Source organism: Phalacrocorax aristotelis, chromosome 13 (assembly GCF_949628215.1).
Source record: "Phalacrocorax aristotelis chromosome 13, bGulAri2.1, whole genome shotgun sequence".
In the NCBI taxonomy this organism is placed as follows: Eukaryota; Metazoa; Chordata; class Aves; order Suliformes; family Phalacrocoracidae; genus Phalacrocorax; species Phalacrocorax aristotelis.
The window spans coordinates 3102801-3128987 of NC_134288.1; the positions used below are offsets into that span (position 1 = coordinate 3102801).

General features: G+C 51.2%; 1 protein-coding gene across 3 annotated transcripts in view; it reads right to left on the bottom strand.

Moving 5' to 3' along the window:
* Positions 1-1582: 1582 nt before the first annotated feature.
* Positions 1583-26187, bottom strand: part of RALY (RALY heterogeneous nuclear ribonucleoprotein) — a 143887-nt gene continuing 119282 nt past the window's right edge. For all 3 annotated transcript variants that reach the window (XM_075108718.1, XM_075108717.1, XM_075108719.1), the window contains exons 3-10: positions 24166-24430; positions 19028-19100; positions 10883-10930; positions 10480-10640; positions 9715-9828; positions 9031-9176; positions 3676-3724; positions 1583-3438 (exon numbers count right to left, since the gene is read on the bottom strand). In XM_075108718.1, the coding sequence (XP_074964819.1) occupies positions 3680-3724; positions 9031-9176; positions 9715-9828; positions 10480-10640; positions 10883-10930; positions 19028-19100; positions 24166-24430 (852 nt within the window). In that variant the 3' untranslated portion in view covers positions 1583-3438; positions 3676-3679. The remainder of the gene's footprint in view (positions 3439-3675; positions 3725-9030; positions 9177-9714; positions 9829-10479; positions 10641-10882; positions 10931-19027; positions 19101-24165; positions 24431-26187) is intronic.

Here is a 26187-nt window from a genome sequence, read left to right on the forward strand (position 1 = left end):
CCTGGAAAGATGGGATGGGGGAGTCGGGGAGCAGGCGCTGACTGTGATCAGGTGCACACTTAAACAGCACCGACGTCTGCACTCTGTGTGCGTGTTGACTAAATGCTCTGGAGACCTTAAACATCTACAGCCCGTGTGCTTTCACCTGCCTCTTTCTCCGATGCTCTGTCCCTGTGCCTCATGCCCCTGCAGTGGGCCTTTCCCCTGCCCGCCCTCCTCACACCTGGGAAAGCAGCGCTCGGAGGGAGGCGGTGACGGCTCCTCTCTTACAGACCCAGTGAAGTCCACAGGAAGCTTTGCAGCTGCGTCATGGCCTTAAAGCATGAGAGGGGTGGTGTGTGTTCCCTTTCCCACCCCACTGCTATGCCCTCACCTCTTCATTTGAAGATCTTCTGGATGGTCGCATACAGAACTCAATGAGTATGAAAAACCCAGAACTCACTCTGTTGAGGCCCTACCTACCGCCCATAGCAAAGTTCATTACCATAAGGGCCTGCATAAGAGCTCCCAGAGCCTTTCACGCTCCCTCCGAAATAATTACCAAAGTCAAAAGGCTTGTTTGCTAGGAGACCTTGACCATGCTCCAGTGGCCTAAAGCTGATGAGCTGCACCACGCTGCAATTCCAGGGCCCCAGCCTGGTGCCAGGCTCAGCACTTGGCCGGTGAGGCAGGGGCTCGGGGTGAGGATGCAGCAGAGAAGGGCTCTGCCCTCCTCTGAGGCACTGCGCCATGGTCACTCTCAGAGCCCAGGTACGCGGCTCAATGGACCTAAGGTTGGGCTCAATTTGATCTCGATAGCCAAACATTTTGACTTGCTTCCCGCCCTCCCCCCCCCATTTCCTCCTTCCCAGCCACCAAGACGTCCAGCCGTTAGTCTGACTGTGCCGCTTTCCTCATCTTGAAGTGAACTGGTGACTGATGGCAGGACGGATGTTCAAGCATCTCCAGAGTCACCATGAACTTGAACAGATGTAATAGGCAGCTTTGCCCTCCAGTGCTGGATAATGGCTCAGGCCAGGCTCAGCAGACAACTCTCTAGGACTGGAAACCTAAGAAGGCATTGAAAGTGTGGTAGCAGCTGGCTTCCCCCCACACGGTCACTGGTGGCCTCCAGACACAGCTGAGGTGCCAGACATGCCAGGGCTTGCATGCTTACGCCAGTGAACACGGGTACAGCTGGCAACACGGTGTGAGCTTTGCTCTGCTGAGGAAGGGATCGGGGAGGCAGCCAGAGGACATTGTGCTTGAGGAGCATTTATTTGCATCATTGGCTTGTGCAAACTGGAATAGCAGTCTCATTTTTCCTGTTACGAGCTGGACCGGGGCAAAGTCCAGAGATTAAAGGCTTGGATTTTATCCCCTGCTCTCCTGCAGCAAGGGAGTGTCCAGGCCTCCAACGAAAAAGTTCCAGAGCCCTGGTGAACCCAGATGTTTTGCTCAGCCCAGGTGCATATACCTTGTGTAAAGGGAAGCAAATCCTGTGGGCAGAGCTGAAGCTTAGCAAGGGAAAGAAGACTTGTCTGAAATAGAGGAAAAAAGTGTGTGTGTCTGTACGACAGAGAGAAAAAAGAGCGAAAGCAAATTAGATTTCTTTTGTTTATTATACAGGATTGTATGTACAAGGTCACCTTTCTCCCAAACATTAGCATCACAGTCAGTTCATAGCAAAAACTGCAGCTCATCTCTCAAAGCCTAGAAAACAGCTCTACAACGGCTCAGTACAACACAATGGATAAATTGTACAGGAACCGGAAAAAAGGTAGGGGAAAGCACAGTTATCCCTTTAATCCCTCATGAATTATTTGAAACTAAGAAACGCAAATAAAACATTGTGCTTCAAGAGCCATGCTTTCTCCAGGATGGCCCTCGGGGGTGGGAATCGTGGCCCCTGGGACCTGTTTTCCCCTTCACCCTTCAAAGAGAGATGCTGTAGGTGAGGTCTGGCATCGAGCACTGGAGCAGAAAGCAGGTGTCCCCTTCCAGAGCACTCTGTATGACCTAGGGGGCCACGCATTTTGTGGGAGCGTTCGACCAAGGAGAAGCTGTGGACACCGGTCCAGATTCAAAGCACTGGGCGGGGGGGTGTGTGTGTGTGTTTTGGAGGGGGATAGGGGTGATGGGCAGGACACATCTGATCTGAATAAAGTGCTGCGTGAGTTTCAGGCCCATGTACCCCTGAACTCAGAAAAAACAGGTAAGCCCATGAAGGAGGAACAAACAAGAAGAGAAAGGCTGAGAGACCTCTTGGGTGTTGTGGTGTAAGGGGGTTCCCACGACAAGCCACATGCTGGCTGCTGCAGCCCTCTGCTCGCAGGATGTGGCATGGGTCAAAAGCAGCTTGAATTTGGCTAGGCAGGGGAGGTGCTTGCACGCCCACATGCATCGTGCTTGGGGTATCCACCGGTACCAGTCTGGTTACGCTCAGGCAAGTTCTCACGCTGTGCAGGCCCGTCAGACTGGCGGCGGAGCACAGCCTTCGCAGTCAGGCGCTGCTGCGCCACTCTCCTGGCGCGCAGGTCGGTGTGAAGACCCAGCGAGGCTGGGGCAAAAGAAGGTGTGAGCACCCTGGGGAAGGGGCTGACGTCTCTGGCACTGGGCTGGAGACATGGGTGGACTGCATTCCTTCCAGGGAGCAGCTGGGCCAAGAAAAGGGTCTCAGCCACACATGCTTGCACCCCTTCGCTCTGCAGAGACTTGCTCAGCCTTTACATAGTGGTTTCCCAGTGGAAAATGAGGAGACCAAACTATTGAAAATTATGTATGCTTTGTTTCTCCTGCAGGCAGCTTCCTTTCCCCTTTTCCTCTCTTCAAGCAGCTGCAAAGAGCACAGCACATGCACTAGCACCGACTCCTTTCCATCTGGAAGTGACCGCGTACCCGTGGCAGCTCATGGGGCAAGAGAGACACGCCAGGAGGTGATCACTGTGGGAGGACAGCTCACCCCACACCCTCTTCCTCAACAAGACCTTCAGCATGAGAACACGAATTGTCCAAACTGAGATAGTACTTTTCCCACAGTTAGCAAATGCTCTGGCTCTTCTCACCTAGCACGGGGAAAAATGTCTTACTTGGGTTAAGCTTAGTTCTCCCTCCTCTCCTACAAAAAAGCTCTAAAACATCTCTGACTCATTTGGTGACACAACCGCTCTCCCATTAGCCAGTCAGTGGTGGTTACGGATTATGCAGGGTTTGGTTCCTGCCTCTGCTGGCTGCAGAGCTCCGAATCCATTGCACGGGGTAGTGGGGATTCACTGGGGTGATGAGTTCTCTTTATCTTTGCTTTACAGATGGATGGAAGATGTTGGGCCATATTGTCCTTTTGAATGCCAGGTAGAGATGACAGCAGCACTTCGATTCAGCTTGTCTTGCTCAACGTGCCAGGACTGGGTTTAGCCTCGTGCTTTCCTCACACTGTTGCTCACTGCTGGTCTGAATGGGCTACAAGGAGAAAAATGTACATAATTTTCTTTGAACCTCAAAGATTTGTGATTTAGGGAGGGGAGTGGGGGGCAGATCAGTGACCTAGCTGAGCATCCAGCCTCAGTGCTAGGGAAACACAGAGGATCGGTGGAAAAGAGCATCTTGTGAAGCAGCAATCGCCCCCCAACCCCAACATGCACGGAATAAAAGCTTTTGCTCGGAATCAGCCTCTAAAAAGCAGTGTGTGAGCTGTACCTGGTTACTGTAGCCTGGCATCCTCCACATCTGTGTAATGGCTGTTCTCCTGGAGCGAAAGGGAACCAGAAACAGTAAATCACCACATGCCCCCCCTGCCCTGCCTGGGACACCGTGACACCTCACATGCAGTGACCAGCTGGTACCGTGGCGTGGGAGAGCTTGCGCGCTGCAAGCAGCGTCAGGTTGCTCAGCGTGGTGGAGGAGCTACAAAACGCAGCCGATGAGGACACCGGCTGCCGTGGCGCTAGCTTCTGGCAGACGCGGTCCCAGGCAAAACCAAAAATTTCCTCTGGCTCCTTATTCTGGAAGGGCTCTGCCAAACTGACCTGGGATGTGTGAGTCCCTCTTGGATTTTAGAGCCTGGCTCCTGCTGAACCTTCAAGGGACTGGGATGAAATTAAGCCTACCTTCCCTTGTGTAAACTCAGGTGTCTGATCTGGGCTACACCGGCGTCAGCACCTCCAGCGGGCATGTCCCAGGGATGCTCTTGAGCCTGTGGCATGAATTAGTGTGCTTAGACTGGATGCCTAATTTCTGCAAGGCCAGATTAAGTCCACGCTCAGCACTTTCATAAAGTTTTCTTGCACAGCTCATGCCTTGTAGCACTGTGAGAAATTAATCTGGGACCTAGGACTGGCCCGCACTGGGAACAGGCATTCCAGCAGCACTGGAACTGCCCAGCGACGCTAAGGTGCAGCCATACCGCAATGGCAAATCGTGCACGATGTAATAACTGCTGCGTGAACACAGAAACTGGTCCCAATTTGCAGCAGAACTGATCATCCAGAATGATAACACTTGCAAGGCCACAATAACAGTGCCGGCGTGCTGAAGCACTCCCCGTGCAACAGTGGCTTTGAAAGCACGGCATGTGAAAGTCCCCCTCCCGGAGCCGTTCTGCAATGCAGTATCATTAAAAGAATTAGGTACTCAGCAGTAGTATTTTACCTCCTGCAAAGGCTATATTTTGTGGTGAATATTTTAGAGCTGGAAATGTATCCAGATGTCTGCAGGGGATGCTAGGTAATCGGAGAGGAAAGGCAAGGGAGCCCAGTCCCAACCTTGTTAGCAGCAGTCTGGTTTACTGGGGGAGACAGATTTTTACAGTCAGGGAGACCAACAGGGTTTCTGCAGAGACCCTATGGGGGGAAGCCTCAGGACTGCAATGCACGAAGAAGGGACAGCTGGAGACTGTGCTCAAAAGCGCTGTGGATGGAGACTCCCAAGAGAGGGAAGTCTGGAGGCTTGTGACTTCTGGCAACAGAACAACGCCTCCTTCTCCGCAGTTACAGAGCAGGTAGTGCTCTGGGAACAGGCTCTTCAGGAAAGCCAGGTGAGGCAAAGGAATAGCCCAGATGCCCAGGGGTTTGCCTTGGAACAGGTGATGAGTCAGCTGAAAGCTTGCAGGTGAGGATCAGGGGACAGACCAACAAGGGCGACGTCATGGCAGGCATCTGCTACAGACCACCTGATACGAAGTCTCCTCTGGACGGCTGGAGGAAGCCTCCTGATAGCAGGCCTTTGTACTCCTGGGGGACTTCAACCACCCTCTCATCTGGTGAGAGCAGCAGGGCTGAGTGCAAGCAACCCAGGAGACTTCTGGAGAGCATTAAAAACAACTTATTGACACAGCTGACTGACCAGCTGACTAGAGGAGACATTCTTCTGGACTGTTACTGATGACCAAGGAAGAACTGGCCAAAGATACGAAAATGGAGAGAAGTCTTGGCTGCAATGACCATGAGGCTGTGAAGTTGAGTATCCTGAGAGAAGTGACCAAGATTAAGAGCAAAATCAAGTCCCTGAACTTGAGAGAGCAGACTTTGGGTCTGCTGTTGGGTCTGTTCAGGGATCTGCTTGGCAAAATCCCATGGGAGGCTGCTCCAGAGGCCAAGAAGGCCAGGGCATCTGGATCATCTTCAAGGACACCTGCCTTGAAGCACAAGAATGGCCCATTCTGATGACAGTCAGGCAGGCGTGGCAGGAGACCAGTGTGGATGAACAGCAACCTCCCAGTCGAGTTTTTTCCTGCATGAAAAGGCAGAACCTAGAAGATGGACGGCAGAGCTGAGCCACCCAGGAGGAATACAGAGCCATCCCTCCAGTGTGCAGTGATGGAGTTAGAAGAGTATCTGCAGGCACACCAGCAGCAAAAGGAAGGCTAAGGAAAGCGTAAGCTCACTGCTCAGTGGGGCAGGGGCCCAAGGGACCTAGTGACAAAGCACATGAAAAAGACCAAGTTACAAAATGCTTCTTTTTTGCTTCTTGGTTTTCACTGGTCCAGTCTGTATTCTGGCCTCGCAGGTCCCTGAGCCTTGTGGCAGAGCCTGTGGGAATGAAGCATTACCTACTTTATCTTTCCTCTGCAGAGCTCCTTTCCTGCCTGCCCTCTCTGAAAAGAGCACAAACTCATGCTGGGGGGGTGGGGGGGGGCTCCCTTCATCCTTCTCCCTGTGGGCTGCGGCATTTATTTTGGACTTGATTTCCCCAGGTGGTATCGGAAACTTCACCAAGCCCAAGCCGAGATTTGTGCACAAAACCAGGGCAGCCAACTTTGCCCTGGAAATGGGGCTGAAAGGAAGTATTTGCCCAGCTCCCAGTGACTTTCAGTGAAAATTGTGTGCCTGACTCCCACTCCCTTGGGGTCTAAAATGCTCCCCTCATCCAGCTGGGGCTAACACCGCTGTGAAGCATCACCCTGCTTAGCTGTGGTATTTTCACATGAGCTCTTTTACAGTGAATTCCCCTATGAACAGGGATGCTCAGGCCTTCTGGTCCCCAGGAGACATCCTACAGTTGTCTATACATTGTAGGTGGGACCTAGGCCCAAGTCCAGCTGGATCTTCCCCACTTGTCACCATGGGGAAGAGGTTCATGGCAGGGGAGCTTCTGTTCTGGGTACTGCCCAAGCGTTGGCAGGTCTGGTTCCTGCCTTGCATAAACTATGTGTTTCCCACTTCCGATGGACACACTCCTCCGGTTCGAACTAACTGGACTTTGAGCCAGGCAGCTGCTCAGCAAGCAAGCCTTTTGTGCGAGGCTTGCTGTGAGAACCCAGCACCAAAACCAAAAAACCAGTTCGGCTGGAGACTGGGCTGATAAATGGCTGAAACCGCACGAACACAGCAGAGAATCTGCCTATGAATCAACCACTTTATGCTATAAATAGCTGCAGCCATCAGGGCCCACTGAGCTCTCCCTCCATAGCAGCTGGCTGCATGGTGGGGATCTCCCCTTGAGTATGGACACCTCTCAAGGTTACTCCTTGAGGTGGAGAGATCACTTACCTGACACCAAGCATCGATGGGTTGGTAAGTGACATTTTTTGCATGCATGTAACATTTGAGATAAGTATAGTAAGCTTACATGATAATCTTTGCATCCCGTACTAACTTTAAGTGTAGCAAACAGTATCGACCACCAATCCAACTGCACTTATTAACTATTTTACATACCTAAATTCACTGATTAGAACTCAGTAAACTAACTACTAGATCAGATCTGTCCGAGTGACCTCTGACTCTTCTGCAACACCACTGCCCCTCAGAGCCAAGGGTAGATACTGTTTTTAGGGGCCAGTGTGGGCACCATGTCCATGGAGAGTGGCTGGTGAAGGCTACACTGATGTGTGCAAGCCAAAGAGATGTGGGATAAAGGAGTCACTCCCCAGGAACTGGAAAGAGTTAAAAACTGTTCAGTGTTGTAAGGTCAGGAGCAAAATATAAAGGGTGGCTTTTGTGATTTGCCTTGCAGTGTTTAAGAGACCATCCCTGCAGACGAACTGCACACATTAGCCTGCCCCGTGCTGAGCACATGTGAGCCTGTCTGATGTCAGCAGTAAAATATTTCTATCTCAATGCCACTTTAGGACCAGAGAGTTACAGAAAATAAAGATGGAAGTGAGATGAAATAATTATCTCATTCATTTACTCTTAATGAAGACCAGCTTTTCTTAAATCATTGCCAGCAGATCCCTGTCCACTCTGTTTTCTTATACCACTAACGGCAGAAAGGTCCACATTTTTTTGTTGACAGCCTGTGTGCTGCTTTATCATCATTAGCGTCAGCAAGTTTCCCCCTAATTCCTACCATCTGTTTTCCTCGATGTAATTCAAACCTGGCCTTCCTTATCCTAACTGACACAGAGAAGGAGGCCAGCTTTTGCCTTTCTTCTTCATAGTGTCTGTTGTGATGTCTCCCCTTAATCACCTGCTAGGTTTAGCAAGAGTCACGGAGTTCAGCTATGGGGCCCCAGAAACTGAAGCAGCTGAAAGACCCCATTCCGCTGCCTCATCCATCATGACTGAGGTGGGGCAGAGCAGAAGAGTGCAAACAGGCTGGGAAGTGTTTTGAGTCAGAGGCGGTTTTTGGCCGTAGGAAGCGTGCCGCGCATGTGCAATGTGGGGCAGTCACCCCAGCGGTGAGGGGGTGAGGAAGAACAAGGGATGCCGCACTTCATCCTCACTTCTGCTGCTACCAGTGCTGGGGTAGGGAAGGAGTGGAGCTGTTGTGGGCGACACTCAGTACAGGCTCAGAGGCTGCCCCGACGTGCCCCAAACCCCCGTGGGAGCGCTGTGCCAGCCAGCCCAGCGTCCCAGGGCTGCGGTCCTGGGGAAGAGGCAGCAAGCGGGGCTGTCCTTCTGCCCCAGCGCCCTGTTGCCCTTTGCCTGGATCTGAGCTGATGCTGTTCTCGGCGGGGTCTTATTTTGGGGTAAATGACAGTGCTGCCAGTGGCAATACAGTGCCTTTTATCACACTGCCATCAGAGTACCCAGGAACAGGGCTCCCATCCAGATGCTTTTTAGGCACAGAATTTGCTCACTGGGTTCACTGGGAGTGGCACCAGTGGGGCTGCGGTGTGCACGACATCCGACTAGCCACGCTCAAGCGCTGCCCTCCCTATCGATGCTCAGCACAGTGGTGGTGGCTTGCTCAGACCTTACAACTAGATTTACACCATTTGCTGTCCATCCAGGTGAAAGGGCATCACAAATGCATGTTGTTAGGAAAGCACACGGCCTCTTCGTTGCCATATATTTCAATCTAATTACTTGGGAGCAGAGCAACTTGTTTTGACCATTGATTACCGGTTGTGAAATCAAGGATAAATGTGGTCCAAATTTCAAGAGCCAATCGTGCTTCTTCAGTGTCTCCACATGCATTTGCTAGGTCAATGCTTCTGCAAGCAGCAGAACATTTGAAAGAACAAACTGTGAACAATCATGGGATTTAAATACCATTTCTTTTGAGGAAGAAAAAACTATTTTCTGGGGATTTAGTTAGTTCCAGTAAAACTGTGGTCCATTACTGAACTCCTTTGGCTAGAAGGATGTATTACCCAAACTCTCTTACCAGTTCATCTTCACACTCATCCCGTGCGAGACCCTCTTCCTCACCCTCGTCCCCGTTCAGCGGCTCCTCCGTGTTGACCTCTGCTTCTGATGCTGTGTCTTCCTGCGAGATTTCGCTTTTGCTGCCATCCCCCTTCTTCCGTACTTCTGTGAGAGCAAAAGCCACGCAACCAGGATCAGGGGCTGGGGTAAGCAGCGTCTGGAGCCTGATGACACTAACCTGGTGGGCCCCCAAATTCTGTTGGTAGGTAATTAACGGATCTAGGGTTTATTGTTTTTTTCTGCAATGGGAAGTTTTGCTGATTTTGAGGAAGCTGCCTGAAAGCAGTCCTGGAGAGGGCAGAGCAGGTCATTGTTCGGCATGAGTGAGCGTGGGAGGCAGATAGGATGGAATAGAACAGGAATAGAATAATAGAACAAAACAGCAAACTAAAAAAATACAAACTATATGACAAAACAAAAAAAATCTCAGCATTTTAAAACCCAGTTCTGTAATCTGGGATATTTTGGCATGTAATTTTGGCCTGTGATTCCACCCTGGAACCTGGAGGTCAACATTTCACTGTCAGAGCCCAGAGGATGCTCTAAGCCGCGGCGGTTTCAAGGCCAGCCCTGCAGGACACTTCCCTGCACTCTTTGCTTGTTCTCGGACCGGCCCTGAGGCATCCGCATGCACCCAGCTGACCTGCGGACATCTTCTGTTCTTCAGCAATCTGCTCCAGTCGGCCCAGGAGAGCATCAATGTTGGATTTGATCTGTGTCAGCTCAGTTTTGATTGTTTGCAGCTCACTGCACTTCACTTGGGAGGAAGGAAGGAAAAAAAGGTCGTTTTTGTGCCGCGCAGAGCACCCAAGGCACCTGCCTACCCCTCTGCCTGGCCCAAGTCACCTTTCTGAGCAGATTAAAAAACTCAGTTAGAAACCCCACGCTAGAAACATACTCCTCACATCCTTGGGGTCAACATGCAGTGATGCTCACACCTTGCTGCATGGTGTATTGGAGCTTGTCTACGCTGGCATGAGCCACAGTGCGTGGTGAGCAGGGTAGCCTGCACAGCTAACAGGAGCTTGGTGGGCATGCAAGAAGATGCTGACTTTGCGTGGAGCAGCAACACACCCGCCTGTGCTGCCAGCCCTCGCTGCCCTGCTGCCTGTTGCTGCACCGGCACGGAAAGCTAGGGGGGCTGCTGGTGGTCATATGCACCCAAAGTCTGTGTGTCCATTGCCCAGGCACACCAGGCTTTGGCAGGCTCAGGTCTACCTTCCCCTGCTGCATTTGCAGCCTGCGGGCTTCTGAAAGGCCCTTGCTCGGGCTGCTGTTTCCAGATGCTTTGGTTTTTTTAAGGTTTTCCCTGGGAGCACCTGGCCCTGTGGGTGAATGCCTGGGCATGGGAGGTCCACGTGTACACCAGTCTCCACACCATCCTGCTGCACCCCAAGCACATACTCACGCTTCAACTTGGCCGAGCTGTTGGCGATGGCAGCCGATCTGGCAAAGAGTTTGACGGGGAGAGTCGCCTTCACACGACGGACGAGGGGGATGGTGACCCGTGGCCGCTTCACAGGAACCACCCTGGGCACCGGAGAGACTCGGCCCCGGTACTCAAAGAGCCTAGAGGAGGGGGGGAAGGATTGGGGGGGGCCTGAAACAGCCCTGCAGCACCCCCAGCCCTGCTGTGCCAGCAGTCGGGTGCCAGAACCAGAACCCAAGCAGTGCTGGTGGTGAGCTGGGCCACAGCCTGGCCATCGGACCCCACCGCCCTGGGCTGGCTGGACCACCCTGCACCCCACCTTGCTCCCCCCGAAGGTCTTGCCCCATAGAAAGCCCCTTTGGCTGATGCCTCCCCAGCTCACCTGTCGTAGAAGTCGTCTCTGTAATAGTCATAGTCGAAGTCGTAGCCACTGCAGAGACAGAGTCAGGATGGCAAGGTTTAATTAGTGCAGGCAATTTATTATTATTATTCCCTCATCACCTGCTGAGCCTCTCAGGTCGTTTATTTATTTCCCCTCCATAGGGGAGCCCCTGTCCTTCCACCCCGCAGGACGTGCACACTTGTCCCCCCAGCTGCGAGGGCCTGCAGAGAGCCGGGCTGAGCCCGGGAGAGAGATCTGGGGGGGCTGAACACACTGGACAAGGTGATGTCGGCAGCAGAGTGTTAACCTGGTTACCTCAAGGTGGAGCAAGACGTGCAGGTGGATTAAAACGTACAAACGGGTGGGGAGAAATGTCCGCGAACTCCCTGTGGGTATGCCTGCATTTGAAGCGACAGCTGAGCCGGCGGGGGTGGGACCAGCGCTCCATCCCTGGCCAGCCACGCAGAGACGTTGGATGTCTGGCTGATGCGCTGTGTCTGTAAAGCGGTGGTTGAAGTGTCCTCATGGCATTGCTGACACCCCTCCATCCTGCCTTCTGTCCAGCGGGACCGTGCCCACGTCAGGAGGGCAGTGCCCTGCTGCCACCCTTGTATGATTTTTTTTCATACCGCATATAATTATTGGGGGAGAAGGCAGGAAAAAGGGGACATTTATTTAACGTTTTTGCTATAAGAGATGCTTAAACCTCCCTCCTCCCAGTGAGACATTGCCCGTGCCCTGTTTTCTTAACCTTAAACTGCATTTTAACCCAAGTTGGAGCAATCCATTTCTCACTCTCTGGAGACGGCCCAGTAACACGCTTTCTCTCTTGCTGCCGCTCTTTGTTCACAGGGCAACACAAACCAGGTGGTTACAGCGCGCAGTCACAGCTCTTCTGAGACAAGACCCGCGCTGGCGCTGCCTGACGCCCCGGCACGCCCCAGCAGCGCCGGCGCACCGCTGCTGAATGTACCAGCTACCCCAGCTACGCGCAGCGTCTGGTTCACTTGGGTGCTGCCGGCCGAATTAACGCTGGTTAAATAAGAAGCTAGGCTGACATTCCCTCCTCTCTGCCCTGTACGAAGAGGATGGTTATTGCATCCTTTGAAAGCAAAGAGCCTGCCCTGCGTTGTGAAACCATTTGAAGTGGCTTATAAAAAAGAAAAAAATAATATGAAGAGAGTGATGGGGAGAAGGAAGGATGGTGAGCCAGGAGAAACTGGGGCATGGGGAGCGGGAAGCATGAGTGTTCAAGTATGTAGCTGAGAATAAGTTTGGTGTCCTGCATCTTAAGCGAGAAGTTTGCATGGTTTGGACCAGAAATTCCAGGCTTGACCCAGGATGCCTGTCCTGCCTATGCTGGCTTCCCACCCAATGTTTTAGTTCCAGTAACTGGCTGGTTTCTTAAATGGGTTTTTCCATGCTCCTTGGGCACGTGGAGACTCAGCCTATGCCTTGGGGGGACCTGAAGCACCCTCTGGGTGGTTGGAGACACCAGGGCTCCTCTGGGGCCAAAGATGGTGCAAGGGGTCCAGGACAACCAGACAGCATTTGTACTCACTGCCTCTTTTGGGCTTTGCTGCCACCATCATGCACTGCCACGGTGACTTCAAGTGGGGAGGTATTTTATAAAGCTGGACCTTATCTCTGAGCAGCTGCTGACCACAGCATCCACAGCTGGCCAGGATGCTGGATGCAAGGTCTCACTGCCGAGCAAGCAGCAATGGGGGGGGGCGATGGGACTATGGAAGTGTTATTGCCATAAGCCTTCCAAATTCAACTGATGAAAATTCAGTGGCATGATGAAAAATAGCCATTTTGCTGATAGTCTCAGCATAGAATTTCAACATCTTTTCAGCCTTGGTGTTCTCCCCTTCTGACCTGACGTGTAAACACCATCTCTGCTGGGCTCACAGAGGAGAACTGAATACCATGGCAGCCTTCTGCCCCAGCTACCGCATGGTCTGTGTTTGTTCCCTTGTGTGTTTTCTGACCTGAAAGGGAAAGGTAATTCCTACCACGTCAGCTCTTGCTGGAGTATAACCAGCCTGTTCGTACGGCTGAGGGGATGGGCAGTATGGAACAAGGAAATGTATTTTCATGGAGATTTTCGTGACTGGTAAATTGATTTTCATTCTAACCTGGGATGAAACCTGGAAATATAGAAAATCTCCAAGAAAATAGCTCCCCTCATCCCACCAATCTATTTTGATCACCAGGGATGTTTGACTCCAGTTCTGTTTGAAGTCAGTAAACATAGAATACAGTCAAAATAGGAAGTAATTTGAAAGGAAAATGGAACTAGTATGCTTCTACACTGTCAGACTCTTAATTTTTTTGGTGTTTTTTTTTTTTCTTAGATGTAACTTGAAAGAAATTGCTGCAATTTTGTAATCTTTGTCAATCCTGACAGGCTCTGCTGAACTGCTTCTGGTTAGATCCAGCAATGGCCAATGTTTTCTGTCCTCTGTAGCCACAGGCAAGAGAAGACAGTGGCCTCTCCCTGCAGCTCAAGGACTCTAAATGGGGTGAAGCAGTGGCTTTATTCAAAAAGCAAGGGAGGAAAAACTCCCTCCATGGGCTGTTGCTCTTGCTGGGACGCTTGCTGTGGCTTGGAGGCCACGAGGGAGCTTTAGCCCGTTTGCGCATAAACAACACAAAGCTTGGGGGCATTTGGCAAAATTTTGAAACGCCCACACTCTTTATCCTTGCCCTATTCATGTTCCTGGAAGAAAAGCAAGGCTTTTCTTCCGAGCCTTTGCTCCCCGGCGGGAGCCCCACTGGTAGAGCTGTGGACACCAGGCTCAGCGCATGGCCAGCTCCCTGGGGAGATGGAGATCGAGGGGAGCTGCCGCTCCAACCCCAGCGCATGGCCATTGCCCTGCTGCTGCCAGTGCTGTCCAGGCAAAGCCGTGCACCTAGGAACAAGGAGTGAAGCCCCCAAACAGGGTGGGCACCCTCCACCTCCATCACTGATCCTGCCCTATGGCCTTTGGGCCGCCTCCGCCTCGCACCCAGACTCTGCTACAGCGCCAACAGGATGAAGCTCGGCTTCAAGTACCTGTAGATCCAGCCTGGCTTGGACCGGAGAAGGATGGAGCAGTGTAAAACCTCAGGTAAAGTCCTAAGCCTTTTTCAAGACTAGTCGAAATAGCAGTTTGGTATATGAAGTGGCTAATAAACGCTGTAAATGTTATTACACCATCTGCAGTACGGAATGTGCGAGCAAAGATGGGTGGCCTTCAGTTTTTCTGGTGAAAATCACTACTGGCCCAGTTTCGCAGCTTGTTTACAGAGGCAGTGGAGTTGGCTTACAACATGCCTGATCTCAGGGCAGTGTGTCCAAGAGCATCTGCTAATACTTGTGGGTGAACAGCAAAGTGGTGTCAGGGGGTGCTCCTGCCCTGGGCCCAAATCCTCACGGGACTGGAGACACTTCCACCCATTTCAAAAGGAATTAGGGGCATAATCATCCTGGGGAGCTGGTCCTGACTACCCAAAACCAGTGTGATTCATCTCACTCGGCTTCAGACACTGGGAATGTAAAGAGGTAAATCCAAGCCAGGGGGGAAAGAGGCAGTTGCAGGTCATGGCACAGCACATCCAAAGGCAGACATCTAAAATACTGTCAGGTGAAGAACTGGTTTTTTTATCCAGCAAGCATAAAGGCAGTCCAGACGAGCAGGCCACATAAAAGCCTTGACAGCACAGAGAGCTGAATGCACAGGAGGTGAGACCATGCTTAGACTCAGTGCGGTGCGGGACGGCAAATACTCTGATCCCAGCCTGTGGTGGTACCGCTTTCAGTACCCGCTAACCATGAGACAGCCCTCAAGGAAGGCAGCAGGCTGATATAAGGGCTTTTCAGAAGTCTGTGACTGTATGACCCTGCTATAACATGCCAGACAGGTCATGACTTTACAGATGATGCCAGGAAGGCAGCGGCTGGATGCTTTTACCAGCATCCTTTGAAGTCATGTGTTGAGCAAAAGGCAGGTCTTCCAACATGAATGCAGAAGGAAAGCTAGTAAAAAGTGCCTTAGTGTGGGTGATTTATCTGGACTTTGTGTGCCTGAAAATCCCACTGCACATAGGAAAAACCTTCCTGAGACTGATGGATCATTTTTCAGTGACCTGGCAGGCCTTCCTTTGTGTACAGGAATAAATTTTTACCGTTTTTCAAGCATATGGTGACATTGCGCCCTTTAAAAATAAGGCAGGGACAATCAGAGTGAGAAGCAGCAGCAGGCTGTAAGGCTGTGTCGAGTAACACGATGCTTCCACCTCCCGATGCATTGCTTCTGCTTTGTTTTTCTTTAAGAATTAAATAACATCCATAAATGACTCACAAAGGTTCAAAATCCAAATATTCATAATTGAAGGGCAGTTGTTTGTATATGCTGCCTTTACATTACATTTGTGGTGCCATTTCTGAGCATGAACATCAATAGCAAATGTACTTCTGAGCGGCTGCGCTTTTAATTACTGGCTGACAGCCTCGCACTGATAATCACAGTGACACGTTGTGCTCCGCTCGCATCCTTCTACTAATGGTTGCAAAACCTTAATTATTGCAGCAGTAGAAATAACACCTGCAGGAAAGCTACTTGGAAAATCTGGCATTGATCAAATAGTGAGCTTTTAAGATCTTGTGTTTCTGGTGTGAGATTCCTTCCTCCTGCTAAGAACCAAAGCAGCGGGAAGCGGGGAGAGAAACGTGGGAAGGCAGGCTGGCATTTCTAAGATGCCGGGGCTGCTGTGGGCTGGGTCAGCGTGCACATCCGTACTGCCAGTGTTGGGCCTGCTGGGTTTGGGTACCATTGCTCACCTTCTCTGCCCTGTGGTTGTTTCTCAGCCCTGTCCGTGTGGATTTGGCACTGGGGCTTGCTGGGGGTGTCATTGCTCCCAGCACTGCTGCTGACACGTGGGAGGAGTTTGAAGATGGGCTGACACCAGCTTACTGCAGGGATTGTAATGGGTATAACAAAGGGTGTGAACACTAGCTGAGCTGGAAGGATTTCATCCACTTGCATCTGTAGACTGTGAAAATAAATTGGTGGTGGGTTGCATCTGTCACCATTTCGGAGACAGTTCCTGAGCTGCCAGACACTTGGTTGCTCTTGCAGTTCTTGCTTACGTTGTCCTCACTGTCCTTTTGGCTATAGAGCAACATTAGCACCAGCATTACAAGGAAGGGCGGAGGTTGTGCCTCCAAAGCTCAAGTGCAGCACCAAAAAACCCCACTGCCCTGGGGCAGAGCCACCTTCCCTTCCCAGCCCATGGCGACAAGCAGCCAAATCACAGCACAGCAGGATCACTGGCACTGACCCAAACGTGGCCCAAACTGCCCTAGGAAATCCTGTCCAGACGTTTGCTATGCAGGCAAAAGAAGTATTGCCAGAAGGCAAAAGGTTTTGAAACACAGTATGTGAATACTTGGGGGACTTGGTCAAAATGCAAGTTCATTTTCCAGCCATCCTCACTAACTCATCTGCAGTATCTCTAGGCACATCTGCGTTCAGCAGCGGTGGCTGGAGTTCCAGGCAGCCGCACCCAGGGGACTTGCCATGCACAAAGGGATGCTCTGGCAAATACCAGAGGCAGAGGGAGGGAGGCCCTAAAGATCCAGAGAAATCAGGAGAGAGCAAAGTGACAGCAAGGTTCTATGTTAACTGAAGGTCTCTTGTGGAGACACCTGAGAAAATCTGTGATGGCGTGAACCTGGCCTTATGTTTTACCTATTGGAGGTAGATGGGAGGCCACATCCCAAAGGGTTTCTATCGAACACCCAGATACCCTCCTTGGGCTGGTAGATCAAGTAAGACTGTCAAGATTGTTGCTTCCTCTATGTCCAAGATGAGATTTCCCTTCCCTTCCCTTCCCTTCCCTTCCCTCCCCTCCCCTTCCCCTTTCCCCTCCCCTCCCCTTCCCCTTCCCTTTCCCCTTCCCCTTCCCCTTTCCCCTTTCCCCTTCCCCTTCCCCTTCCCCTTTCCCTTTCCCCTTTCCCTTTCCCTTCCCCTTTCCCTTCCCCTTTCCCCTTCCCCTTTCCCTTTCCCCTTTCCCCTTTCCCCTTCCCCTTCCCCTTCCCCTCTCCCTTTCCCCTTTCCTTCCCTTCCCTTCCCCTTCCCCTTTCCCTTTCCCCTTCCCTTCCCTTCCCTTCCCCTTGACCCTCTCACACAGACTTGGAGTGAGGCAAAGTAAAACCCAACCTTTGAAAAAATAGTCTTATGTGTTTAACACAGCATTTCTATATAATTATAGTGCTGTGATTTTTGAGGTCTAACATTTAGAAAAATTTATGATGGTGAGAGAAGCTATAACCATGGCTCACTGCAAACCTGGATTCCCTGCCTTCCGTGAGGTATCGTAAGTTCTGCTAGTCCAGATGGCAAAGTTTAAATCTGTCACCAATCTGGGATGAAATATTGCTGTAGCTCAGAGCAGCGTAGTTCTCTGGCCCACATTTTAGCATATCTGTATTTGTGTGAGGAAGCAAATATCTCTTGTTCGCTCTCTCTTCATCTACGTGGCAGCCTGGAAGTCTGAAATATTGGTCGTTTCAACAGAAATGGATTAGCGGTCAAGGCACGGATGAAGAGTAAATGAAATAGCAAGATGTACGGAATGAAGTGGTTTGCATTATGGCTACCAGCACCATGTAAGCAGTATACGTGCAGCTAAACAGACAGCTTTGTGTCATCTCTATTTCCAATCATCAGCGTGGGTAACGAACAGAGTCCACCTCCCCTCGCCTGGCGTCCCCTGTGAATCCAGAGGCGCAAGTTCTGGCGAAGGGCGAAGCTGGCCCAAGGTGGGAGGAAACATTTGCCTGGTGAAAGCTGCAAAGGAAGAGCTCAGCCGAAGGACTTGGGGAAGGTCTCAACAGACGCCTTGGGGGCGGTGGGGGGAGGGTTGCCGAAGCTCTGGTGGGTTTGCCTATGCTAGAACAGCATTGCCACCACTGAGGTTTGCCATTTTGTAGCACACTGGTGTTGGACTGCGTGGCTGAGTCTGGATCACAGGGTTTTTCATTTCTCTTCATCACTCTCACTTTTTTTTTCTTTTTGTAGAAAAATCAACAGTTCTCCCATGATCTCCTTTTGTATTACACCCACCTATAACCCTGATACTGATTTAAGTCTTTTCTTCCTAACATCACACCCTCTAAATCTTGACTCAGTGCCCCAGTCTCCATACCATGAGACTGGCATAAAAACGAGACTTTATAAATACAACACATTTTGGGATCTTGTTATTTGGTTTTGGGTTCTTGAAACCTGCAGTGTACTCTCCAAATACCTTTACAGGTTTTCCCTTCTGCAACTTCAGGAGCAAGAATTTAATGAGTTTCTCCCACATTCCCATGATGCCAGACTGGGGCTTAAATGAGAAACTTCAATTCTTGTGAAAATCTTGATAAAGTCTCTAGAACTGGCCACAGTGGCCAGTTCTGACTGACACTCTGACATCTGTAACACCCTGTATCTCCAACAGACCCACTTGTCCTTCCTGTCCCCTCAATCACTGCTCTGCAGCACAGGCTCCTTGGGCACTCCTCTCAGCCACCTCCTTGGTCCATCTCCATCTGTTGCCCCAAGGACTTCCCACTTTCTTCCCTTCTTCTCTCCCTGTCATTCTTCTCTTGCCCTTTTCTCCATTGCTTTTCCCTAAACTATTCCTGTTCTCTGTTCTCCCCTAACACCCAACACATGCCACTGTGTCCCACTCCTATCCCCCAGCCGGAGGAACTGGGGCTGGAGGGGAGCGCTCCTCTTGTTACGCCTTTTTCAAGACCCCCGGTGTGGTTAAAGCAGGTACTGCCCATTTTTCTCCAATGGTCTCCAGGTCCAACACCGTTCACAGGTTGGACCATGCCCCGGCAGAGTCCCACAACGCCATGGGCATTGGCCAACCTTGGGTCTGCCCATGACACCTCTTGCTGGTTCTCCTCCCTGCAGCCTGCCACTGAGGGGCAAGAAGGCCAAGAAGCCCACGAGAGGAGAGGATCTGAACATACAGCAGAAGCCCATGGCTGCCTGGGGTAGGGACCAGGGAGCTCAGGGCAGCAGCCTGGAGAGTGTGAAAATGAGCCCCATCTGGAAGGCTAATACCAGCCCAGAGGGAAGTGGCGCGGTGGAGGCCTACCTGTACAACGCAGAGGCTGCCCTCTTCAGCCCTTTAGGTCTGTTGGGTTTAGGTTCCCCGGCCATGTTGATATCTGCAATGAACAGACATGCAATGTGACACGGCATGCCCGTGCTCACTGGGAGCCACGTCCGACCACGGAGCAAGGGAGGCTGTGCACAGCCCTGCCAGCAGCAGAAACGAACTCCTCCACACCTCCCGCCACGTTTCCACCTGCTTTTAGCATGTCTGGGGCCCTCCTGGACCTCCACGAGAAGGCGAATACATTCTTGCACTTGGCAAGCCTCTTCCTTTTCCTTTACCAAGCTACTAACCATTTATTTTTGAAGTCAGTGCCCTGCACATGGTCTAACCTACACACACAAATTCAGGAGAACTTGGTGCTGTAATGATAAGGCACGGAAAATATATAAAATCGCTGTATGCTGCTAACTGCTAACAATTTATCCCTTGCTCCTTCTAGAATAAAAATAAATGCTAAGCATGAGTCAGCCAGGCATCGCTGCAGACTGGGCTGCATTAAAAGCTGCATGGGGTGCAAGCGCACGCCTGCATCCACCCCAGCTGACCTTGGAGGGACACTTTCTACCAGGGGAGGTGAGAATGAGCTCTTCTAATCTGCCCAGGAAATTTCTCTTCTCGGACTCGGTGCCAAACGTGCTTTTGACATGAAAATAAAGCGATACAGCCAATTTCACGGAGGCTGCCAAGAGCCTGGCAATCTAACTCTTCGTGTGGTCGCAGAACCGCAGAGATATTAGCTGTTGGGAGCACGAGGCCTAACCCCCGCCTTGTTTCTTGGTGTTTGGTCAGGAGTGACCGAATTCCCTGCTGGCTTCTCCAGTCAATCAACACTAAATTTTTTCTGTTCTTCAGGTCCTTTCTGTCTAAATAAGTGTCAGTCCTCTGGGCATGCCAGAACTGAGCCAAGCAAAGCAGGATTTCCTTACATAGACCAAAAGCACCGTTTGCACTGGGCTGGAGAGGGGCTGCCCCACAGTGCTGGCCTTGCTGCTAGGCTGGTGGCACGAGTCACAGCCTCTGAGGTGCCGGTGGATTTGAAGGTCACCATCTGGGGTGCAGGATTTGTGCATCTGTGACTGCCAGCTGGGGTATTTGATGTTCTTGTCTCTTCAGGAGTTGCAGGATATGCCCTGAAACTCAGCATGTTTAAGCTTACTAATTGTTGCTTTTTCCATGTTGCATGAAGGGACTTTAGGGAGAATTGTGGACAGGCTGGTCCACTCATCATCAAAATAAAGAGCTTGCAAAGTGAGCCAAAGTGAACAGGGTGTTGACTTCATTATTAACCAAGAAAATAATCTTCTGGAGCACAGGGAAGCTGCAGCACTCCTGAAACAACCTGAGCGGGAAGAGGACAGGCTGCACATGTGGGACATGGCTCTGGAGCAGCACGGACGTGCTCCCACTGCCCAAATGACTTGCTGTGCAATTCCTTGGACTGCCTTTTAGGGTATAGCAAGAAACATGATTCCTACTGAAGCTGAAGCTTAGCCTATTTATAAGCTTGCACAACAAGTGTGGTATTAGGGTGTTGCTTAGCCACTACATTGAATGTTTCTCTGGAGGCACATTCAGATCGGCGTGTGTTTTCTTTGCTGCCTTTCACCCTCCAACCTCCAACTGCTAAGGGAAATGCAGAACAGCGTTGAGCCTGACGACTAGCAAGGATGTGCGTGGCCATAGGACAGGTCAGTGGAAAACTGCTGCCACTGTGAACATTATGCATGCGGTCGCCTTTCTCAGTCTGTTGAGCAATGCAACGCTTCTGGCAATGCTGTCTGCTGTAAAGGAAGAGGGGGATAAATGCTTCCTTGGTGCATCTCAGCACACACCCCTGCTCAGCTCCAGTTCCCTCGCTGTGAACCCTCTTTGCTGTCAGGGTGCCAGCTGCCAGTCACTTTTCTTGAAAAATTAAGAGCTAATGACAGCACCGTGCTGATTAACACCCTTCAAGGGAGATGCAATGAAAACCCAGTGGTGGATAATGACAACAATTAGCTCAGTTTGCTGGTATGCACTGCTAGAAATAGCACTGTGGAGCCTTTATCAGAGCATGCACACAGACCAGGAAATTTATACTTCAACCTGTAGTGGTGATGAGCAGTCAGATCTCTCAGGATTCCCTTTTTAGTGAACAAGAGAGACAAGAGCTCAGGACGCACATCAGCCTGGACAGATTTTGCATCTTGTTCCCATTCTGCCTCCCTCCTCTGCATCGCTGAATCCATCTGCCCATCCCATGGCAGTATCTACCCCTCCTGCTCATATCCAGACACCTCTGCCACACTAAATGGGGACGTCATGCTTTGTCTAGCCAGCACGGTAGAGTCAGGCTATGGTGTGGATCCAGCTTCCAGTGCAGAGCTTTCCTCACTGGAATGGTAACTCCTTCGGCAACGACTGGGGTGCCTGGGAGATTCCAGAGAAAGCACAGAGGTTGCCAGGACCTGCCTGGCAGAGCAGTCCATGTCCCAGCACATGATGGGCTACAGATGTGGTTTCAAACACCTGTTTTGTGATGCACCCAGTATCTTGCTGATCATTTAAAATGTAAGCTTGATTATTTGCATATCTGGTGACAAAGGAAGAAGAAGAAAAATGAAAAAAATGGAAGAAATGCTTGAAAGCTGACCTTAGCTGGGAGATGCGAGCTAGAAAGATGCTGCTGCTTTGCTCATTCATTCTGGTATGTCCTGGAAAATGTTGCCTGCAAATCATCATTGGCACCTGGGAGCAGATGGAGGGCTGAACCCTCCTGCCACCAGTGGTGCGTGTTACTGTCCCACGGCAGCGCAGCCAGCTGTGCTCCTGGGGGGACAAGTACCACTGACAGCTGGAGTCATTCACTTAAGGGTTTCTGCAAGGACCACCTTTTCTATGATCTATTAGAAGGAGTTGCAAGAGCCCTGGTGGATGCTGGGGAAGATACGAGATCCTTAGACTACAGGCCCACTCAGATGAGTCAGGCATGGCACATGCAAAATTATGACGCTTTCCCATAGCACTTCTTAAATGTTGGTGCAAATTCTTTTTCCCGTCTGAACAGCTGAGGCAGGAAAGGCAGTTTCACTTGAACTGTGCCATGCAGGGCTTGCTACCACTGAGCAATTGCAGGAGGTGCTTGCCGTGCAGGAGCGGCGCTGCGTTTGGCTGGGGATGCTGACCTGCTGAGTGACAGACCACCTGCTGGCACTGGGGACAGGTGGCCTTGCGCTATCAGCTGAGCAGGTTGTACTTGGCCCCTACACCGGGCACTGCCTTAAGCTGTGCTGCCCCAATGTGCAGGCAGTGATCCCCCACGAGCTCCTGCCATGCCGGACATTCGCCTGGCACTTGTGGCTTGCAGCTCTTCCACAGGATCGCATGGTTCCACCCTGCTGAAGTTACTGGCTGGAGCTACCAGGGCAGAAAGCAGCCTACCTTTCTGCTGCCCGCCTAGGGAGGGAAGTTTTGTCATCACCTCAAAGGAGCCACCCCCCAAACCCTGCCCATGAACAGAAGCAGGGACAGTCTCTTCAGCAATGTGTCGGCCATGTCCCATCCCGTCCTTCCTCTCTACATCCCTATGCGGTCATCACCTCCTTTTTTTAATGGGGAGGGACTTTCTACCTTGTTTTGTGCGAAGACATTTTCTAACCACATTGTTCAGCTCTTCTTCTCTGCTGCTCCTCCTGAAAGGGGAGTGTCCCTGTGTTTATCCTGGTCCACGAACAGCAAAGGAATGCCTGCTGAGCTCTTCTGTGGTAAGACTGGCCCACGAAGGGAAGGCAGATGAAAGGGCCCCGAATTTGCACCTAGTCCAGTAGATGTACAGGACTCCCAGTTATAATACAGTCGTTTTGTCTTGTTGGCACGCCAGACCTCTGGGACCAGCACTGAGAGGAGAGTAAGATGTTCCTATCACAGTGAACCATTCATGTCTCTCTTCAGCTAAGTGAGAAAGTGTTGCCTGTCTCTTAGCTACATCTCCCTTATCTGTCTGGAGCATCAAAATGAGATCTTTGGTCCCCAAGGCCCTCTTTGTCGTATCTACGCACTCTGCACACGTGGGCAATGCCTGGGCTGGAAGCATCCCTGGCACACTGCACTTTGCCTCGGTCAGCAGCTCCGTTCTCTGGACCGTAAGAGAAGTGAAAAGAAGTTTCTGGTATTTGAACAAACCACGGATTGAAACAGCACGCTGTCTTAAAGATCAGATCTAACGTGCAAGTTTTTATTTCAGACTGCTGTGCCAGAAACAGGGTGGGAATGGGCTACAAATCGCTGCCTGGGTGCCCGATGACCGCTGCCAGCTTGGAAATAACAGTTTTTCATTAAAAATACTGTCTCCAGTTCCAATTCACAGCTTAGAACTGGTGACAAGAGCTTCTCAGCATGTGACACTTCAAGAAAAATAAGGATGAAGCTGGGAGCAGCTGGGGTGGGTTTGTTTGTTATTTCTTATCACACAGCAGCAAAGACGACTTTTATGTGTCTGGGGGAAGTTATCTTATTTAACATCAGCTGGCTAAAGTTAGTCTGAGCTGGTCTGAGTTAGACTATCACCACTCTTGACAGGCAAAGGGTAAAGTCTGGGCCAGAAAGGGAATCAGGAAATGTCTTTTCCCAGCCCTGTTCTTCCCCACCAGATCAAGGACGAGGACATGGGATAATGCAGAACTGTGGTTTAGCTTCTACCATCGCAGCCTGTACCATGAGTTTTTGGGCCCCAGTGTCACAGCCCTGAGGGTACTAATATGCCTGAATAGCCACGACCAGCCTCACTTCTGTCCCCTACCCATATGGGACCCTGGAGCCTTCGGCCTCTACCTGAGCTGTGTTGTAGGAGTGCTGGTCTCCAGCTGTCACAGCCACGGCTATGCCTGGCCATGGACCCTGCTGATCCCGACCCATTGGCTGACTTCCCAGCCTGGCTGCAGACCTGCCTCGTCACTATGGACCTGCTCGGTCGTCACTGGGTTGTGTCTGACCCGCTCACCATCATTGGACCTGACCCCAACCTGCAGATAGATGTCCCAGTTTGACCTTGGACTGGCCATCCTTCAACCATTACCTAAGGAGCAACCAACCTGTGTTGCACTTGGACACCTAAAATGGCTTAAAAAAAGACTTACCAAGAGTCTGGCCAGCCAGCACACGCCCGTTCTCGCCCAGGACAGCAGCACGCGCATGCCTCTCATTGGAGTACTGTACGAAGGCATAGCCCTTGTGAACGGAGCAGCCCACCACTCGGCCGTACTTGGAGAAAATGGTCTCCACATCTGACTTCTTGACCACGGCTGTGTTGAGATTGCCAATGAAGACTCTGGAGTTGATGGACTTGGGGTCATTCTTGTTCGTGATGTTGCTTGTCTGCACCTTCAATGACATCTTGAACATCTGAATGAACAAATTTCAAGTCAGGAAGGTGTGCAAGGGAATTGCTGGGGTCTTACAAAAAGGGGCAGGGGATAAATCTCCCAGCAAGCATGGAGCAAGAGAACTGGCTTCTCAACTTCCACTAGTCACAGCTGGGGGAACCCCACCTCCAGAGAGGCCCTGTGTGTCGGGGAGGGGAATGTCACAACCAGCACAAATTTTTTGGTGGAAACCTATTTATCTGGCTGACACTCTGGGTATAAAATGGTTGCTTTTGGGGGACAAAACAAGATTTAAATAAATTTTACATCTAAGTAAAAGTTTCAATGCTATTATAGGAAAGTTTTAACATCTCTATACTTAATTACAATTCAAATGACTGCTCTTTTTAAAGCAGTTTGCATTCATCACTTTTGCTTTCCCCTGCTAAGCACCTTCCAGCACAGGCCAGCTCTCGCCACACACAGGGACAGCCTTGTCCCTGCGGATCCCCACTTGCAGCTGGAAGAGGATTTGAGTTTCCTGGATGCAAATGAAGAGGTTTAAGTGGCAGAGCAGCCCATGTGCTCCTATCTGGTCTCTGCGGTCTGCTGCCTGCCTGTACATTTATACACTGGGCTTTGAGCTGATTTTTGTGCAAACAGGAGGTGTCACTGTTAGCTTGGGAATCAGTAAGCCATCAGCCAGATCCGCTGGAAGCTACTCCAACCCACTTCCCACAGCTGCAAGGCGTGATCCCCTGGGTTTCTTGCCTGGGGTATTTAATGGGCAGCCCCCACAAACAGGCTTCACCTCTGAGGACAAAGAGGAGCCAAGGACAGAGCTGGAAATTGTGTGAAATTAAAGCTAGTCTGGCTGCCTATTACACTGCCTGCTCACATTTCTGCAGCAAAAATTACAGCTGTCCAAAGATATCAGTTTGATTTTCATCTTCCAGAAACAGAGGGGATGTTTGGGGATTGCTATTGTGTGCTGCATACAGAGTGCGTGCTATTTACCTGGGAAAAGTCAGCTCGGATCTGTGGAAGGTATTTTATGATGCACGTTGCAGTGCTTCTCTTCCCCAGCCCCTCTCAGCAGTGCTGCCAGGTACTCCCAGCACCAGGGGCAACGCCACCGGGGTGTCCATGACCCCAGGCAGTCACCCAGCCTATAGCCCTGCACAGGGGACGCGCTGCTACAGGGCCAAGGCGTCCCCTCCCTGGTAGTCCCCAGCATCTGCCTTGGCACTGGGCAGAACTAAAGCATCTCCTGGCCTTGGGACTTTGGCTCTCTGGGCTCAAAGCCCAAATTTGTCTGAGCACCTTGGTCCAAAGTCAGGATGGTGGCAGTTGCCCAGCTGCATGGATGAGCTCCCATGGACCTGGTCACCCTGGTTCTCAAGCCCTGTCAGGCCCTGCTTGCCCACAGCCCAGCCTGCCCGATGCTCTGGCTTTGCTCAGCCTTAAAACACTCAGTTAGGCTTTCCTACACTCTTCACTAGACAGGCAGAGGCCTGGGAAAAAGCTGCAACATTTCCCGATGTGCTTTTTGGGGTTTCACCCATGACCCAAGTCCTTCTTCTTCCCTGTCTTCTCTTGCACAGAGCTTCCACACAGGACATGAAATCTCTGGTCGCTCCTATCCTCCCCTAAACCTTTTAGGGGGGATAACTTTATTACACCTATCTTACCCCTTTTGCCAAGTAAGCCCCATTTTGGCTTCTTGGGTGATGGATGTCCTTCTCATGGAGCCTGCTCAGCTGCTGGACCCTCAGGACACCTGGGGGGCTGCTTCTG